Genomic DNA, 18,220 nt, shown 5'->3' on the forward strand with positions numbered 1-18,220 from the left:
TTTGACCAATCTTTAAATGCAATTTAAGAGTTTGTTAAGATTTGATAACAAACTACATCTTTGAATATATTCAGAAAAATAGTTTTTGACAATAAATCTTTGACAAGTTTTTGCTAAGAGTTTTTGAGTTTTTCAAAGAGCTGAGATTGCTAAGAGTTTGTGATTGATCAAAGTGTATGGAATAGGATTCTACTTGTATTGATTTTAGATTATCTTCTGTAACAAGTGTAATCATTGTACTCTGTTAAACAAGTTTCGTTTTTGTGTTTGCTGAGATTGGATGTGTGTTCTTGAGGGGATCAAGATCAGCAATCTTAGTGTTGGTGTGTTGGCCAAGAAGAGTGTGTGTCTTGAGGTGTTCTAGGTCATTCTCTTGGTTGTTGTGTAAGTGATCAATGTGTGATTGCTTAGTGGATTTCCTCAGGGTTATGAGAAGACTGGATGTAGCTCTAGGTTTGGAGTGAACTAATATAAACAACTGTGTACAATCTCTCTATCTCTAACTCTTTAAATTCAGTTTTATTTTGTTGTTTGCTGGTATAAACAACCGATTGTTTCTGCGAAACAACCGATTGTTTTTCTGGTACTGTAGCTTTTGCTTGCTGTTTTGGCAAACTGAATTTCTGAATCAATTGTTTCTTGAGATAATTTCATTCTTGTTTGAAAAATTTGCGAAAACCCTCTTTAAACAATTCACCCCCCTCTAGTTTAAAACCATATATTCTAACAGAGTCTAGGAGACATAGAAGTATAACTTCTACATAATGCTTGATTGATCTTAAGATGGAAGGTACAACAAATCTAAAGGGAGTTATTGGTAATGCATAGGGGTGAGCATGAGACTTCTCTTCTGAAGAAAATCCTAATATATGTGTAGACGATGTATAGAATCATTACATGCGCCTAATATTACAAGCAGACCAAGATTCTAGATTCTTCTCCAACATGATTTGTATCTCCAACATGATTTGCATTTCCATGCGTGTTGGTTTGATTGAGGGGTCTTGTGCAAGTCATCAAGAGACTTCATCATCTTTAACCATCTCTTTTCCTTTGTACATCAAGACTAGCATGCAAGTGTATTGTTTATTAAACTTGAGAAAGAAATGCATTTTCTCAGTGATACTTGGATAGATTTGTAAATAAACAATTTGTATGACGCACAATATTAATAGAACTTAATAATATTGTATTTTTTGTATTTCTCTTATAACAACACATTGAGCATGTTATGATAGATTCAAATTTTTTCAATTCAGATATATCCATATTTAATCTTGGGTCAAGGAACATGACTTTCAAGAAGTCTTATTCCGTACAAATAATAAAATAAAATATTTTTTTTTCATGTTAATAGTTTATGCAATGCCATACTAAACAATATTAATACGTTTCTTGACATGAACAATTCTTATTATTATGATATTATTATGATGAAGAAACGTAAAATTTAATCATTATATGCATTTTATTTTATTATTGGTTTGTTTCTTTTATCTCATTTTTTTTGTTATGAATAATAATTAAAAGTTAGCCTTTTTATTAAAAAAAATAAATTATTTTAAAAATTTATTAAATAACACATTATTTTATTTTAAAATTATTTTGGTAAACGTGGGATGTGATTTGGTTAGTATTATTTTTCTTAATTTTATTATAAAATACTTATAATATATTTTTCTCCCATTAATCAAGGAACCACTAAGCGTGGGTGCGAAAACACCGACAACCGAAACATCACCGCAAAAAGCACGCAACAAACTTTAAACGGGCTTTCCTTAACTCTCTGCAACCTTCTAAACACTCATTCACTTCAATCCTTTCCCTTTTCCTTCTGCTTCCTTCCACTTTCCATCCCAAGAAACCGAATAAAAAAAGAAAAGGAAACGAAACAAAACCCCTTCTTAGATCCAATCTAAAATTAAAACCTTTCCATCAAAATTAAGACCCAAGTCCAAGTATTGTCGATTGAACTTCTCATCTGGGATTCTCAATGGATGCTTCGTCCTCGTTGAGTCAACCCGAATTCGATTACTTGTTCAAGCTTCTCATGATTGGGGATTCTGGCGTTGGCAAAAGCACCCTGCTTTTGAGCTTTACCTCCGACACTTTCGAGGATCTTTCTCCCACCATCGGTTAGTAACATTTTATATATATATATTCTCCTACCCTGCTTTTGTTATCTGTTTTGTAAAATTTAGTTCAAGAGGTTCTCTCTGATGATCGGTGTTGCAAGAAATTATAAGGGGTAAAAATTGTAGCTGAAGGTTTGAAGCGTTAGTTATCTAGTGAATTTGTGATAGTAATGTTACAAACCTACAATACAACCTAACACTCTTGATATTATAAATTTTGATGTGTCTCACTTCTTATTTATATCCTTATTTGAAGTGTGACTCAAAATTGTATGATTTGTGATCAAGTCCACCCGAAAGAGTGTTGCTAGCATTTTTCTTCTTTTAAGTGTTGTGGTAAAATAATTATCAATGGAATGGGATGTAGTTGGTTGGTTGGTTGGTGATGCCTTTCTAATTCATCTAGACTTATATATAGGGCGTTGCTCTTGTTTTGTTAACGTCTCATCTTTGAAGAGCTCATTGAGATCTTGGTACTCATAATTTTTGTTAGTCATGTGTTCTTGTGAACTTAATTGTATGGTTTATTGGCATTGTAGTCCGAGTTACTGGACATGGTCGAAGTTAGCGCTCCCAATATTAAGGTGTAAATGAGTCAACTCAAAGTCCAAGTATGCCTTGCAAAAATGTATGACTCTGACTAACTGACTCATTTGTTTAAATGAGTCAAAGTTTAGCTTGGTAGCGACTTGTTTAGAAATAAGCAACTTTTAGATTGTTCATTTCTAATTGGATTAATGAAAATTTAGTGTTTGATATGTATTTTTTGTTAGAAGATGAAGTAAAAATTAGTAGAGATGTAAGAATAAAAGAGAATGTGCAGACAGGTAATGAAGTTTTTTCTTTTAGTAGAGTTACAATTTTCTAAATATATCTCGCTGCTTATTTGAGATTAACATGTATACACACACTTTCCCTCACACGAGCTTTTAATATCAAACCTATGATGCCTGAGCATGAGCCATTTGTATAAGTAAGCCTAAATCTAAGCCATATGCTTAAAGATTATTTGGTTGGTAAAACAAACAAGCTTGATTGAGCAATTAATGAAATTTGCTCAAATAATTTATTACTAGGTTAGCTCATTTACAACCCCAACTTGTACATATTTTGACTCACAATACGCAAACCAGTACCTAGTGTACTTGATTGACAGGTTATGGCCAGTCAGATCAGGCTTCATATACTTGACTGTTTACTGGATTTAGTAGTATCTGTTGTACAGAATCAAATCTAAATCAGGATTGGAGAATACTGGCTTGAATGTTAAGTAACATTCTAATGTTTCTGATATTTTATTTTGGTTAAAAGAAATATCTAGCATTTGTCTGCATCAGTCATGATAACCCCATTAGGAAAGTTGATGTCCATCTGGTTCGTTACATAATTATGGAGACACTCATGCAATTATTTGTAAGAAAGTTATATTTTTTACTCAGTCATATCCATTGATTCTTATAATCGTGTTGCAGGTGTAGATTTCAAAGTTAAATATGTTACAATTGGAGGAAAAAAGTTAAAACTTGCTATTTGGGACACAGGTAATTTTCAATTTTCAATTATAATTTCTTGAGAGGTCAAATCCCTTTTGTTCTGTGTTGTTTGCTTCTGTTGTATACTTTCAAAATTCTATATTATTTAGGGCTTAAGGCAAATAACTTTTACCATTGCTATGAACTCATACTGCTGCTGAGTGAGTGTGAAGCTATGGAGCTCTCGTTTTTTGAGCTTTAATTGCAACGTTTTCCATGGCAATTGAAATGAAATCTTTGAAATTTATTGTTGAATATTTCACTGTTGGCTCATTAACATATATTAGGATGCCACATAGATCTGGAGATCAAGATTAAAAATCTTAGTTCTCAGCTTTAAACAGAATTAGGAAAGTTTTGTAACATTGTTTAAAGTCAGCATACGGGAATGCATCTTATCAATGATATTGTTTGCTAATTGATTAGTATAGTATATTATAGAATTATATTTCAAATATATTTTTTTGATCTTGCAGCATATGTTCAATGTATATTTGAGATAACATGTAATGCTCTGGTTATTATACTGAATTCTGCACTTTGTTGCAAATTTGTTTAACTTATGAGTTAAAGAAGTCAGATCAAGCTTTATTGGAATAAATTAATTGCAATACTTTGTATTTTCTTTGTGCAGCGGGACAGGAAAGGTTTAGAACACTTACTAGTTCATATTATAGAGGAGCTCAAGGAATAATTATGGGTATGTTCCATGATTTTCTCTGTTACTTGGCTACATTTTTGTTTTCTATCCAATGCATATGTTGTACACTTCATTTATTATTTGTTTAAATTTTGGTATCATGTTGAGCAATAAATCTTACAACATGGACCTGTATAGCGTACATATTTCAATTTTATCAATTATGAATCTATATTGTATAAATCTAACAAACTGGTGATTACAATGGAGTTCAATGATGACATGTATGTTACCATGTTTTCCTTTGATGACCTTGCATGTGTATGTGTCATTAAATGTTAAATTTATTCTTGTGTATAAAGCACATTTTGTCAAATGATTTTGCAAGATTACTATTTATGAAGAACTGTCCAGTGGTAAAGTTGCACCTTGGTATGCTCACTTAGTGAGTAGCCTTCCAACACCTGGTACGTTAAGATGTCCTTTCTGTTGGCGATATGACCTTGACTTGCAGGAAATTTGCATCAAATTGAAAATATCGTGAATCAAATAGAACTGCAATGAGAATGTTGGACATATTACTTAGATTATTTATAGGTGTTGGACGTGTCTTACTTCCAAATATGATGTGATTGTTTAAATTGTTTACGCATAGAATCACATTCTTCAGCAATTTTATATTATAAATCTATTCAATAAATCTTGGTTGTTTATATACAGTATATGATGTTACAAGGCGGGAAACTTTTACAAATCTATCTGATATATGGGCTAAGGAAATTGACCTTTACTCAACCAATCAAGATTGCATCAAGATGCTTGTAGGAAACAAGGTTGATAAGGTGTGTTGTAACTTTTGTGTTACACTTGGTTCTAAGAAATTGTGAGGGTCAGTCTTGATTCATTAATGCTGTAACTTGCAAATGCTGCTCTTATGAGCTGTCATATTCAAAGTAGGCATGAAAAAAAGTAATCCTCGTCCTAATCGGCTCTGTTATTTCAGGAAAGTGAAAGGGTTGTCAGCAAAACTGAAGGGATAAACTTTGCAAGGGAATATGGATGTCTGTTTACTGAGTGCAGTGCAAAAACCAGAGTCAATGTTGCACAGTGTTTTGATGAGCTTGTAATGAAGGTACGCATAATGCAACTCTGTTTAACTCATCAAAAGAAGGAAACATCAAGCTGGGAGACACTGAAATAATTGAAATGATTATTATTGCTATGTTTGTGTTCTTTGGTAATTTCTTTTTATCAAAAACTTTTTGGAAAAGCTTAACTTTAAGCAATGAAATGAACAGAATTAGCCTCTTGTTATTAGCATACAAGCTGTGGGAATGGTTGAAAAGATTTTCTTATCACAATAGAAAGATTCCTACGTTTATGAATACAAACAAAAATTACCCATATGCTGCAGCCATAAAGCCTATCATATGGGATATAAGCTTCAAATGGTTAATTAGCCTCTTGTTAAATTTGGTGCAGGCTTCTCAAATACCCAAACTGTACTGTTGTATCCCATCCATTTTTGTGCACAAATACTATTTCTTATTGACATAAATTGCAAGATTTATTTCTATTTATTTGCATCAATTACAATTCAACAACCTCAAAGAAATGTTTCAAATTTCGGTTTTCCTGTTTATCTGCAGATTCTGGAAACACCAAGTCTCTTGGCTGAGGGCTCATCTGGAGTGAAAAAGAACATCTTCAAGCAGAAAGCACAACAGTCTGATGCATCAAGTGGTGGCTGCTGCTCATGATTTACATGTAGAGCCTTTCACCTGCCACTTCTTGGTATGATATGGATTTCAAGTGCAATTAAATTCATTACGTGTACCAAAATAATTTTATTATAGCGTGTACATCAAGATTAAATTATTTTTCTTCTCAAGAATTTACCTTATAAAGATCTCCATTTTATCTGGTTTGAGCAATCATTTGGGGATTCATAGTGCCCGAGCATATGAAAAGCGTTTGTTTATATATGTTGTTGATGTTTTAACATGATCAACGGTGTGCTTAACAGAGTAGAGGAAATTTTTGGTCGGCAAACGCGTAACAGTTATTAAGCTACCAGTGTTTCGAGGACTGGCACAACATAAAAAGTAGTATGGAACATCATATATTTGTTTAATCTGTAACCCAGTTTGCAGATATTGCAAAGCAGAAAATTCATAGCAATGATCCAATGTATTTGGTTATTAAATTAACAACTAAATGGTCATTTGCTTTACGCTGAAATCAGAAGAGAACAACAATTGGAACATTATTTGACTCCGTGGATTGATTGCATCATGCTTTGAACGTGTATATATGATGCTGATAAAAATTTATTTATCTGTTATGTCACCTCTCGACGGTTGACATTTAATTTAAAACAAATTAAAAATATTTTACACTAATCTTAAATTCTATAAAGTGCATTATTGTATTGTTAAATTGTTAGAATACGAATATAACTAGTGACATGATAGTCCAACAAATTTACAAGATAGAAAAACTAAGAAAATTGATTCTCTATTTAATTCCTTCTGCATTTTTTCATCCAAATACTTAGCGGTTTATAATGGATTTAAAATAGAAATCATTTTAAAACATTATAAGTTAGCGAGTTTCCAAATTTTAATAAAATATGAAAGATTTTTTAAGATGTCATGTTAGGATTGAGCATGTAGCATGTTTTTCTTCTATTTTGGTAATAATATTTGGTAACTATGATGAACGGAAGAGAGTTTGTGGCTTTGCTACTGAAATTCATTGTTCAACTTGCCATCGATTGAAAAAGTATTATAGCTGGTAGAGTTTAAACTTATAAATAGGATTTAGTATAAGAACTGTCATATAGTGAATTTAAAATTATAAATATTAGTTAGTTTAAGAAATGTCATGAAGTGGTTCTATGGTGTAGTGGTTAGCACTCTGGACTTTGAATCCAGCGACCTGGGTTCGACTCCCGGTAGGACCTTTTTTGTCTTTCTTTCTTTTTTTTGTCAAAATACTTTATATCAAAACAGCCTTCAGGTCCAGATAATAACAAAAAAAGGTGTCGCTGACACCAATACCCATAAATGATGACGCAACTTTCAGCTGGAAACAAAAGCAAAAGAGTTTTATTTTCTATTTTGTATTTTGATATAAAGTATTTCCGAAATCCTGAAAGCCCAACAAAGGTGGAACAGAGAAAAAGCAGTATCCAGAAGTCCAAAAGAAAAGGCCCACAGACAGCTCCAAAAGCCGATCTCCCCCTATTCATTGTATTCCGAAACCAAAATGATGATGATGAGATAGGCACTGTCACTGGGACACAATGCGCTTAAAAAACTGTTTTCTCCCGCGAAAAAGCACTTCCCGTGAATTACAATATTGCCTTTCAGAACTGTAAAGCCTACACTTCCTCGTGACCCCTTCTCTTCCATTCGTTTTCCCTTCCCTTCTCTCTTTCTTTCTCCTCTTCCCTTCTCTTCTCAGCTCTCGGCATTGCCAATGGTGAAGGAAACGGAGTACTACGATATCCTCGGGATCACTCCCTCTGCCTCCGAAGACCAAATTCGCAAGGCCTATTACCATAAGGTTATTCAATCAACTTCAATTAACTATTCCTTCTTCCTTTCATTTAACTTCTTTTTTTCCGACTGTTTTAATTGCTTGGTTACTGCTACAGGCAATGCGAGTTCATCCCGATAAAAACCCCAACGATCCTCGCGCTGCCGAGAACTTCCAGGTACCTCTACTCCACTGCAATCTCTCACGCTTAGCTATAGTTTAATCCTGATGCACGCATCTAATCATATATTGCCGTAATAATTACTTTAAACTTCGTAAATAGCAGCATCAAAAGCAATTTTTCAATTGAGATTAATAATAATAATAATAATTATGATAATAATAATTATGGTGATGACGATGATTCAAATTTCTTAAGTACTGTTATATTGCTTTTCCACGATATATCATCTATATTGGTTAGAAAAAAATAATAATATTAGCGCGGAGAAGTTTTTTTATACATGTTTTTTTGGAAAAGATAAAAAGTTATTTTTTTTATAAGTTCAAATTAGTTTACATGTAATTTTAAAATAATAATTTAAATAAATTATATGAAAATAATTTTATAAATTAATTTATGGAGAAACTATTTTTTTTTTCTATATTAGAAGGACTTGTGAAGAAGTACTGTGGAATGTTTTCATGTATTTATATGTTTAATTTTTGTGTTAGCAGATATTGGGTGAAGCGTACCAAGTTCTGAGTGATCCGGTTCAGAGGATTGCGTACAATCAAAATGGGAAACATTCTGTATCGAGGTACTTATTCGATGATGATTTTCAGCTTAAATACCGCTCGATGTGGAACTTCACTGTATTTACTAACAATCTGACTTGACTAGCTTTAATTATTGTGATGAGTCTGATTAAAAGAAAGAAAGAAATACTAGGCCTGATTAGCGTTCAATGGTAATGTTACTTTTATCGAAAGCCTTTGGCACATAATAGTCATTGTGATTTGTGAATAGACATCTGAGCCCCATCTTACTTTGACTTGAATCAGAGTACAATCTGGGTTAAGAAAGTGCAAATTCCTCAAGTGTCATAAAGAGAAAGAAAAGAAGGCTATGGTCGAATAAATAATAATCAAAAGAGGATCAGTATAGGCCCCGTTTTATGGTCTTAAGGGTGCATTAGTATTCATAATTTAATTAAGGATTTATTTAATAAAAGCTTTAATTGTAGAAGAACCGTAATTTAGTAAACTTACTTTAATCAGCTTCGTAAATTATAATTCAGATAAAGTTAAGAATAACTCAAGATGACAAGTTGAAAAGCTTCCTAAATTATCCACAAGAATTGGTCTAGTGGCTCAGGGTTTAGGTGGTTTAAATTGGATTTTAGGATCAAATGTCACTTTAAAAGTAAAGGTGTCCTTAATCGTGGTCTTGCCTGAAGATGTTTTTCTTTTAATAGATTAATGAATGGATTCCTTGACAGGGAAACTATGCTTGACCCCATGGCTGTCTTCGCCCTGCTCTTTGGAAGTGAATTATTTGAGGACTACATAGGGCATCTAGCTGTGGCATCAATGGCTTCTTCTGAGCTAGCTGATGAAACTGAGGATCCTGATAAACTGAATGAGAAGTTAAAGGCAAGAAAGTTTTACATTCACTTTTCATTATTACTTTGACTGTGTTTATGTAATTTTCGTAAGAGAAAAAAACTATTGTTATTGGGTCTTTAGGACGTTATAATCGTTTTCAATGTTAATTTTCCGGAACACACTTAAATTCCTCAGTTTTTCTCATCATGAGAAAGAACAATATTAATATTATTATTTTGAATTGTAAAATGGGTGTTTTTTTATTGGCGTAAAAATATCACCACTCTTGTCGAATATCTCTTGAAGAATATGTAGAAGCTCATTATTTAGATTTACTGTGATACTAACACAAATTTCGGACCACGCACTGCCTTCTCCTTTCAATTCGGGCAATTTTGTTTCTTTTTGAAAATCGCAATTCATCATTATAGTGAGACGTTTTGATTCATTGATCAACAAAAATGGAAATGTGAATTTTATTAACTTAGAACTAGAATGCTGAAGTAGTGAAGATTAATTTGATCTGTTCTGAAGAATAATTTATTTTTCTTTTTGTAGTTTGATATTATATTATTTAGTTGTGCTAAATATTCTATAGCCAGTGTTCTCTTTGTTGTACAAAATCATTTCAACTCTATGACTCTGATTATTCTGTGTCTAGGAAACTGAAATATGTGCGCAATCCCTATTCACATACATTGCTTCCGCCTCTTTTGTTCAATATTTTCCTTGACCTTGTGTATATACAAGCTTTTATAACCATTCCACTTCTTTAAGTTCTTGGACTCATTTAACCTGTTGCATCAGCTGATGATAAGATGACGACGACATTGACATTTAGCTATGCTTTATATAGTCGATTTGAGAGGAAAGAGGCGAGATATTATATTTTTCTTTTAATTTTACCTTCGTTTTCTATGTTTCATATAGGCTGTCCAAAGAGAAAGGGAAGAAAAGCTAGTGAGAATTTTAAAAGATTATCTTGCCCAATATGTCCGTGGTGACAAAAAGGGATTCTTCCTACGAGCAGAATCTGAAGCAAGAAGGCTTTCTCGTGCTGGTTAGTGAACTTTGAACTGCCTTTATGTGTAATACACTCCTAGGGAGGACCAACCACATGATGCCATTGCTTATCATTCAATGCTGTAAATGCTCCATGGAACTCCTAACATTTCTCTGATTGAAATTTTAAACGACTTAAGCCAAACATTTTGCCATAAAAAAACTCGAATGCTTTTCCTCATGATAAATGGTACAGAATCTCATAGTAAAGACTGTCATTGTGCAGAATTGTTTGTAGCATGTTATTTATCAATGATATACATAATCTCATAGTAAAGACTGACATTATGCAGAATTGTTTGTTGCATGTTATTTATCAATGATATAATCAATTAGATTAGTCTCCGCTGTCTCTGAATGCAGCATTTGGAGTAGACATGTTACATACCATCGGCTACATATATTCAAGACAGGCTGCACAAGAACTAGGGAAAAAGGCCATTTATCTTGGAGTGCCATTTTTGGCTGAATGGGTACGCAATAAAGGACATTTCTGGAAATCACAATTCACAGCTGCTAAAGGTAAAATGACTGGCCATTACATTACCAAACACTCACTTAACAGTCTGTTGCATTTCTTAGGAGGTTAGTTATTTCAAATGATGTTTTAATTTTATCGAGCTCATGCAATTTAGGTGCTTATCAGTTAATTCAGCTTCAAGAAGACATCCGGAAGCAATTTAAAATGGATGGTAGTAGTGTCCCTGAAAATGATGTTGACTCTCACATTCGCCTCAATAAGGACACATTGATCAGTTCCTTGTGGAAGTTAAATGTAGTGGACATTGAAGTAACCCTTGTACACGTGTGTCAAATGGTGAGTTCTTAACTCATTTGAATTATTTAACAAAAAAGGGATGCTCTTTAGTAGCTTCATAGTTGATCAGGAAACAGGTTATTGTATTAATTGTTGTTTATCCAGATACCATGAAGCTCTTGGCACGAAAAAGTAACTACTATTTCCACTATTTCCACACTTTGAAATGAGGAATAGTTTGTCAGCTAGAAAGCCTGAGATAGTAAAGCCTAACATAATCTGACACGAGTTATAATGAATTCTAGATATAACTTCTTTTTTAAGATCTGGGTTTTTTATCGCCTGCGACCAGAACAAAGGAAGTGAAATGGCTAACTAGCACATTCTTATTCATATATTTATCGTTGCTTGCAGGTACTAAGGGAAAATAACGTTAAGAAAGAAGAACTTAAAGTTCGGGCTACGGCTCTTAAAATTCTTGGGAAGATATTTCAGGTTCAAATTCAGTTACTTTAGCAACTAGCTTTCAGCTTTCTTGGAATATAGGCTGTGAATTGTTCTTTGTAATAATTTTTGGGTTAAATCACATTTTATTCCTATAATATGACTGATTTCGTTTTATACTTTTAAAATTATTGCTCTGTGTTAATTCCTATTAAATATCTTTTTAATTTTATTATCTAATATCATGTTAACGATGACGTGACCCGTAGAAATATAAAACTATTCCAATGTTTTCTGAATAGTTTTATATTTCTACGATTTTTTAAAGTAGATCAATGAAAAATATATCATACTACAGCACTAAAAACTTAAAATTGTTTCAGTCTAATTTTGTTATCTGCACGATTCTCTGTCCCATGCTACCCTTTTCCCACTGTCTAAGCATGATATCTATCTGTCTCTGACACAAGGTAAACTTCAAAATGTTTAGATATACAAAAAAGAAAATTAAAGACAATTATGTTTCCTTCTATAACAGTGTCTTCATATATGATTTCTTTGCAATTTTGCATTTTGCTTTAAGGCCAGATTCCTACCCCACAAGGGGGCAAAGCAAGCTACCATCACGAAGTTTGCTGATAATATGTTACTAATGCTTCCTTCAGGACAAGTATCCAAAAGGAGAAACATTGAAGAAGAAGATTGCTGCTAGTTCTGATGACGAAGGAAGCAGTTCTGATTCTTCAGACGATGAATCGCCTAGAGGAATTTCCTATCGAACTCCCTTTTTCACGCAGGTATATGTAGAAATATTTACAACTAATCACAAAAACTATGTTTATACCACCAGGTATACATGATACTCTGATTACGAAAATACGTACACATTTATTCTTTCTTCTGCAGGGTATCGGTAGACTTTTCAAATGCCTCTGTAATCCAGCATTTGATGTGGATGATGAAGAGATAGTTTACAAAAGCAAATGATTCATATGTAAGTACGGGGAAACAAAAAACCACCCCTTTCGATAGTTTGTTCGTGAGATGATATACTAAAAGGACTTTTCTGATACCCTCTGAACGTAGGTTTGGGAAGAAATGGTGCAAGCCGTGAATATATTTTGTTGCTTATTGTCTAGTCTCCGCCCTCAAGTTTTAGATGTGTCATGACTCATGACACTTGGTCAAGTGTAACATTTCTGTCATATCCACAACACTTCTGTTTTCTTCTCCGTTTGTATGTTACAAAATTGGAAATTTATAGTAACTTCTATATGGAAATTCACAATGTCATGCTTTTAACAAACTATCGATCCAATCACGGCACTGTGAATTTCTTAACACTATCAGTAAACAATAATAACCATATATTCACTGCTACACTAGCAAACAAGTATCATAATTTTGGATGCTGACTTTTCTTAAATAAGCAGGTTATTTTTTTTATCATTCAGAAATAAATAACATTAGTCATGTTATTTAATCTTATCGATGATTAAATTTTTTGTTAGAAATTTTTTTGTTATATAAGTTAATAAATAGAAGGATGAATATAAGGCTACTAAGTGTATGTAAAAAAAATAGATAAATCTTAAACTTTAAAAACTAATATTAGTTTATACATAATTAAAAATGTAATTTTCTAGAAGTTATTGTGAAATAATTTAAAAAAAATAGGAAAATCAGGTTTAAGATTTCTCACATTTTTCGTAAAGGGAATGTATGTATTGACAAGCTTGTTAACTTAGAGTTTATTCATAAAGAACAATTTCATTAGAATTCTTATAAGAGTTTATTCATCGTATAATAGACTTTTATCTAGTTTTTTTCTTAGAATTCTTTATTAATAGATATCGTTTTGTTTTAGTTTTTTTTTATATATGGGTTTTGGTCTAGTTCTCCCATATTTGCTTGTATTTTCTTTTTTTCTTTTTTTAATAATATTTTTTCATGTGGTGACAGATGATGATTGATACTTGGGGTGTCACCCTAGTTGAGATGTCATATTTCATAGTGATGCCTAACATAAGAGATTTTATAACTTTGTTTCCTAGAAATGCCTCAAATTGGGTTTTGCATGGATGGTCAAAACCAAGGAGAAAACCTAGAAGAATTTCGGACAAGGCATGGAAGAAGAGGCACATGAAGAATGAACACATCAAGTAGAATGAGTTAAAATTAGGTATAGTTAGGGCACTACTTCTTCACACTTGGATGTTGTTAGGAAAAAGTTTAACACTCTGATTTTGATTAAGTGCTTAAATATAAATACAACAAAGCAAACTTGACCATCCATTGTTTGCAAGACGAATGTTTCGTTCAAATAACAGATTACGTAAGATGCAAGTGTCTTGTTTGTTAGACGATATAACATTGCATTATCTTTTTTTACGCTTGATAAAGCACTCATATGCTCAGACGACACACACACACACACATATATATACTTAATCTGTGTTGCACGGAATGTTCATTGCTTTTGTTTGCTAAGAAGATCTGTTCAAGCTCAAGTCACATCAAATAATCTCTTGGATAAAGAGCTAAAGTTGTTTTCTTTAACAACACTTGACACAAGCACATGTCAACTTTGGTCCATTTATTAATCCAGTACGATGTGCACTTTTATCATATTTTAGTGCAAAAAGGTTATGCTATTTAGGGAGATAAGTATTGTCAACTATCCAAGATGTTGCGTAAAGAAGAGAATCTAAAGTTTCATGGAGTGCATTGAATGCATCATCTACATTCAAGCTCGTTAAACACAAAAAGGACATTCAAATGAGTTGAAGTTGCTCAACACCCAGATCGGATTTGCAATGACTATATTGTTTAGAACCTATTTAAATTCATTCATAAAAAAGAAGTGATGTAAACCTTATAAGGTTGGAAGGATCTTGATCAACTCAAGAGGTGCTGGAGAAGAGAAAATCCATAGTTTTCAAGTCATCAATGGTGGAAGCATGCAATTCATGGAGAAACCCATTCGATTGTCATAAGAACTCAAAGTAAAAACAATAACAAGTAAGTAAATGAAAGCAAAAATATATTAACTTTCAAGATGAAGTGATACGAAAATAAAGATGAGTTGCATATAATTTTATAGATAACTTAATTGATAATAGTACTACTACTAGTAGAATATTTAGATTGAGAAGTGAAGCTAAACAAATAACTAAAGCAAAGGAATAACAATATTCTACAAATGTTGAGATTGAAATAGCTCTGTGGATTTCTTTTATTGTTTTTATTTATAAATGCAATGTTTGTTCAAACTTTCTTTTCCTTATGACCAAACCAAATTGATTCGTCGCACAGGGTTATCTAGAACAATAAGTCATTGTTATGACTTATTTTTGCATTAGGATGGAACAATTCACCATAGTCTTAGCTCAGTGCTTTGTGACCATTGAATCCTATGGCTGGCTGAATAGGGTTCAATTACATGAACTCGTCTTTCGACCTCATTCATGCTCTATGCAAATCAATGTTCGTTCCTCATCATTGAGCTTTAAGCACACTATCGGGCCCAAGAAATTTGAATCTCAAATAAAAACATGCAATTACAAACAACAATAACTCCAAAAATATCACACTATCATTCAATCTCAACATAATAGATTTAGAAACTCATAATAAAATCTTACCATGAAAGTTCAAGTATAAGAAACTAAAGTAAAACAAACATGGATCCATTAGTGTTGTAGGTCAGCTTAGGCTTCGAGATCCTTTCCTCTAGAGATTTATATTCACTTCCTTTGAGGATTTGGCCTAATAGCCTAATTGGTTATGAAGTTTAGTCTCTCTGAGCCTAAACAACCAGAACCTCTTTATCTACTCCTCTTTTTGAATTTCACTTGATCGTCTTAAGGATTATATCTCTAAATATTCTCTTCTCTCAATGCTTCTTGGTACCTCTCGATGTTTTTGAATGTTGCCCCAAGGTCCCTATTTATATTATTTTTTAATGGGATTCAAAGGGATTCATCTGTCACTCATCCAATCCACTCAGCAAATTGGCTTTTTTCATCCTTAAGCACTCTTTGGGCTTCTCAGGATTCCCAAAGTCAAATATTCACCTTTTTTTTGCAAGATTTCTACATATATTTCCTTTTCTCCCTTGTTTCAAGTGCAACTGGAGTTAGAGAGCTTTTGGCATGCTTTTCACTTGTTTTACACATTTTCTGTATAAATTGCATGCCTATTGATTTATGAATTTTACTACAATTTGCCCTTATCAAAGGGATACACCTAATCCCCTCAAGTAACTCGTTCAAAAGTCTTTCACTAAGTATTCTCCACCTCTTCAGGTACACAAGTATTCTCCACCTCTCCAGGTACACAAGTATTCTACACCTCTTTAGGTCACCAAATATTCTTACTCCTCTGTAGGTCATCCAATATTCTTACACCTTTGCAGGTCACCTAATATTCTTACATCTCTATAGGTCACCTAGTATTCTTACACCTCTGCAGGTCACCAAGTATTCTATACCGTCACCAAATATTCTATACCTTTCTAGTAAATCATTCTAATCTCTCCCTAAGATTAAGACCTCTCAATACAATGAGAAAACACTCTCGTTCAAAGAGAACAATAAAAGCTGATAGGGTATACTTCACATAGTGAAAGATTTACAATTGTTAAGCTCATAACCCAATCTCACAAGTCGCTCTTCTAAGCAGATGTAATATTCACAGATCGTCTAATGGCCTTAAACATAGGGAATGTCTAGTTCTTCTGTAACCAAATTTCCAATCTTCAAAGGGACATAATTCTTCACTGGGAAATCTTCAAAATCTTTGTAAAGGATAACCAAATTCGAGTCTTTCTCTCCAAAGCAATTTTTCCAGCATTAGATATTTTAGGAAGACCGTCCAATGGGTGTGATAGGTAAGATCGTTTAGTCTTTCTTCAGTGGGACTTTCTAGACTTCAACGCGTTGTAATTCTTCATTTGAATTATTAATAAAATTTAGAATCTTTGCATATGGTCAAGATTAAGATGAGAGAAAAATATATTTAAAATTTGTATTTAAGAAATGATTCTAATTATGGTCTAGTTTCATCCAGTTATGCATATTTTTTCTAATATAATGGATTTTACTCTCATTTAGAGTATAAAAAATTTATTCTAGATGCTTTAAAAGTGAATTGAAATGCACTCGTCAATTGTATGAGAAATATAGTCCTTCTAGAGTTAACATAGGGTGAGTCAAAATGTGCTTTGACATGAAATAACTTTAACTTGTCTTTCAATAAATCTTTGATATTGACTTGGGTTGTGAGATTTTCTTTGTAGATGTGAAGATGAGAACATTCTCTACAACGTAAAATAAGCTCATAAAGGTTTTCATTAGTTACAATGTTAACTTAAGATATTGTGTGCATGTGTATCTTCTGATGTGGTCTTGCTTATCAGGCAAAGTGCAAAAAAACACATATGTTGTATCATCTTTTAGATGAAGCACATTGAGTCTCATGATTTGTTGTGTAAATCTTATTTCTTACAAACAAGCATATTTATGTTTTGTACTTTGCTATTTTAATAATACTTAATCAAAATAAATAGTGTTTGATTAATATTTCTTTAACAATTATTTATTCATTACTAACAATCAAATGAGTAAGAAACTGAAAGATATGCAATATTATTCAAGTATTTGTATAACTAAATATATCTTTTGATTACTTAAAATCTATATTATAGGAGTACAAAAGTTTATAAATACATGATAATGTCATAGGAAATAATTAGTCAAATTTTTCCATTCAATACATTATAATAATATTTTCAATTATTCTTACTACTTAAACATTGAAAAATGTTTTATGGGTGGATCTTACTTGTTCTTGTACAAGAAACTCAATCTTCATCTCTTAAAAAGATAAACTAAATTCTTCATAGACACTGTTCTTTCCACCTCAAAAGTACAATACTATTTTTGGTAATAACAAGAGAATATGTTTTTCTAAAATAAATTTTCACTAAAGTCTTATATTTAATAATATAAGTAAAGAAAAAAGTAGTTATAAAAGTAAGCTATGAATCTTTGGTGTAAAAATTACATGTTAATTAATATTTTGTTTGAGTCTTTATATATTTATATGTCGTGAAGTCGTTAAACTTAATTGTGTCTTTATTTATATATGTATCTAAGTATTTTTATTTGAATTTCTCTCGAGGTGTGCTATAACTAAAAAAATATCATTTAATAATTTCTTAAGTGTATTAAAGGAACTAAATAGTTATATATATCCTGAGAGTAAAAATTAGATGGCATCTTTGAATATAATTACTTACTTTTATTTGTATTTGCATGGACATTGTTCTCTTGAAAGAGATGATCATTCGTTATTCCTTCAGATCACTATTCCACATGTACTTGACGATGCTATGTTCTACCAAAGCAGTGAGTAGAAACTGAGTTTTACAGCTACCAAACTACGAATCTTTCTTTGCCCCTACACTTCCATGATGATGCTATTCACTGTTGCTTTGGGAACATGCAATACTATTTGTTACTGTTACCAAATTCATGACCTCACAATCATTACTTAA

General features: G+C 32.3%; 2 protein-coding genes and 1 non-coding gene across 3 annotated transcripts; all 3 read left to right on the forward strand.

Moving 5' to 3' along the window:
• Positions 1-1,688: 1,688 nt before the first annotated feature.
• LOC137813458 (ras-related protein RABC1-like) lies at positions 1,689-6,241 on the forward strand. The gene is made up of 6 exons (XM_068615720.1): positions 1,689-2,135; positions 3,608-3,676; positions 4,302-4,367; positions 5,028-5,149; positions 5,311-5,439; positions 5,957-6,241. Exons 1-6 carry the CDS (start codon positions 1,994-1,996, stop codon positions 6,065-6,067), a joined length of 639 nt encoding a protein of 212 aa, XP_068471821.1. The 5' UTR covers positions 1,689-1,993; the 3' UTR covers positions 6,068-6,241.
• A 959-nt stretch (positions 6,242-7,200) lies between these two features.
• Positions 7,201-7,272, forward strand: TRNAQ-UUG (transfer RNA glutamine (anticodon UUG)). Its single transcript has one exon. It is a non-coding gene; the product is annotated as a tRNA-Gln (tRNA).
• Positions 7,273-7,563: 291 nt separating this feature from the next.
• Positions 7,564-12,967, forward strand: LOC137813457 (chaperone protein dnaJ 10). Its single transcript, XM_068615719.1, has 11 exons — positions 7,564-7,877; positions 7,969-8,028; positions 8,529-8,611; positions 9,293-9,446; positions 10,329-10,458; positions 10,824-10,982; positions 11,096-11,277; positions 11,632-11,712; positions 12,327-12,458; positions 12,568-12,655; positions 12,748-12,967. The coding sequence occupies exons 1-10, from the start codon at positions 7,791-7,793 to the stop codon at positions 12,646-12,648; spliced, it is 1,149 nt and encodes a 382-aa protein (XP_068471820.1). The 5' UTR covers positions 7,564-7,790; the 3' UTR covers positions 12,649-12,655; positions 12,748-12,967.
• Positions 12,968-18,220: the final 5,253 nt, after the last annotated feature.

The sequence above is a fragment of the Phaseolus vulgaris genome, chromosome 1 (genome assembly GCF_000499845.2).
Source record: "Phaseolus vulgaris cultivar G19833 chromosome 1, P. vulgaris v2.0, whole genome shotgun sequence".
Taxonomy (NCBI): Eukaryota; Viridiplantae; Streptophyta; class Magnoliopsida; order Fabales; family Fabaceae; genus Phaseolus; species Phaseolus vulgaris.

Bases quoted from the DNA above. Each gene is read 5' to 3' on its own strand.
- LOC137813457 (XM_068615719.1), top strand. From the start codon at position 7,791: ATGGTGAAGGAAACGGAGTACTACGATATCCTCGGGATCACTCCCTCT. The intron at 9,447-10,328 runs GCAAGAAAGTTT...TGTTTCATATAG, and splicing joins AACTGAATGAGAAGTTAAAG to GCTGTCCAAAGAGAAAGGGA. The intron at 12,459-12,567 runs GTATATGTAGAA...TTTCTTCTGCAG, and splicing joins GAACTCCCTTTTTCACGCAG to GGTATCGGTAGACTTTTCAA.
- LOC137813458 (XM_068615720.1), top strand. From the start codon at position 1,994: ATGGATGCTTCGTCCTCGTTGAGTCAACCCGAATTCGATTACTTGTTC. The intron at 5,150-5,310 runs GTGTGTTGTAAC...CTGTTATTTCAG, and splicing joins TAGGAAACAAGGTTGATAAG to GAAAGTGAAAGGGTTGTCAG. The intron at 5,440-5,956 runs GTACGCATAATG...GTTTATCTGCAG, and splicing joins TTGATGAGCTTGTAATGAAG to ATTCTGGAAACACCAAGTCT.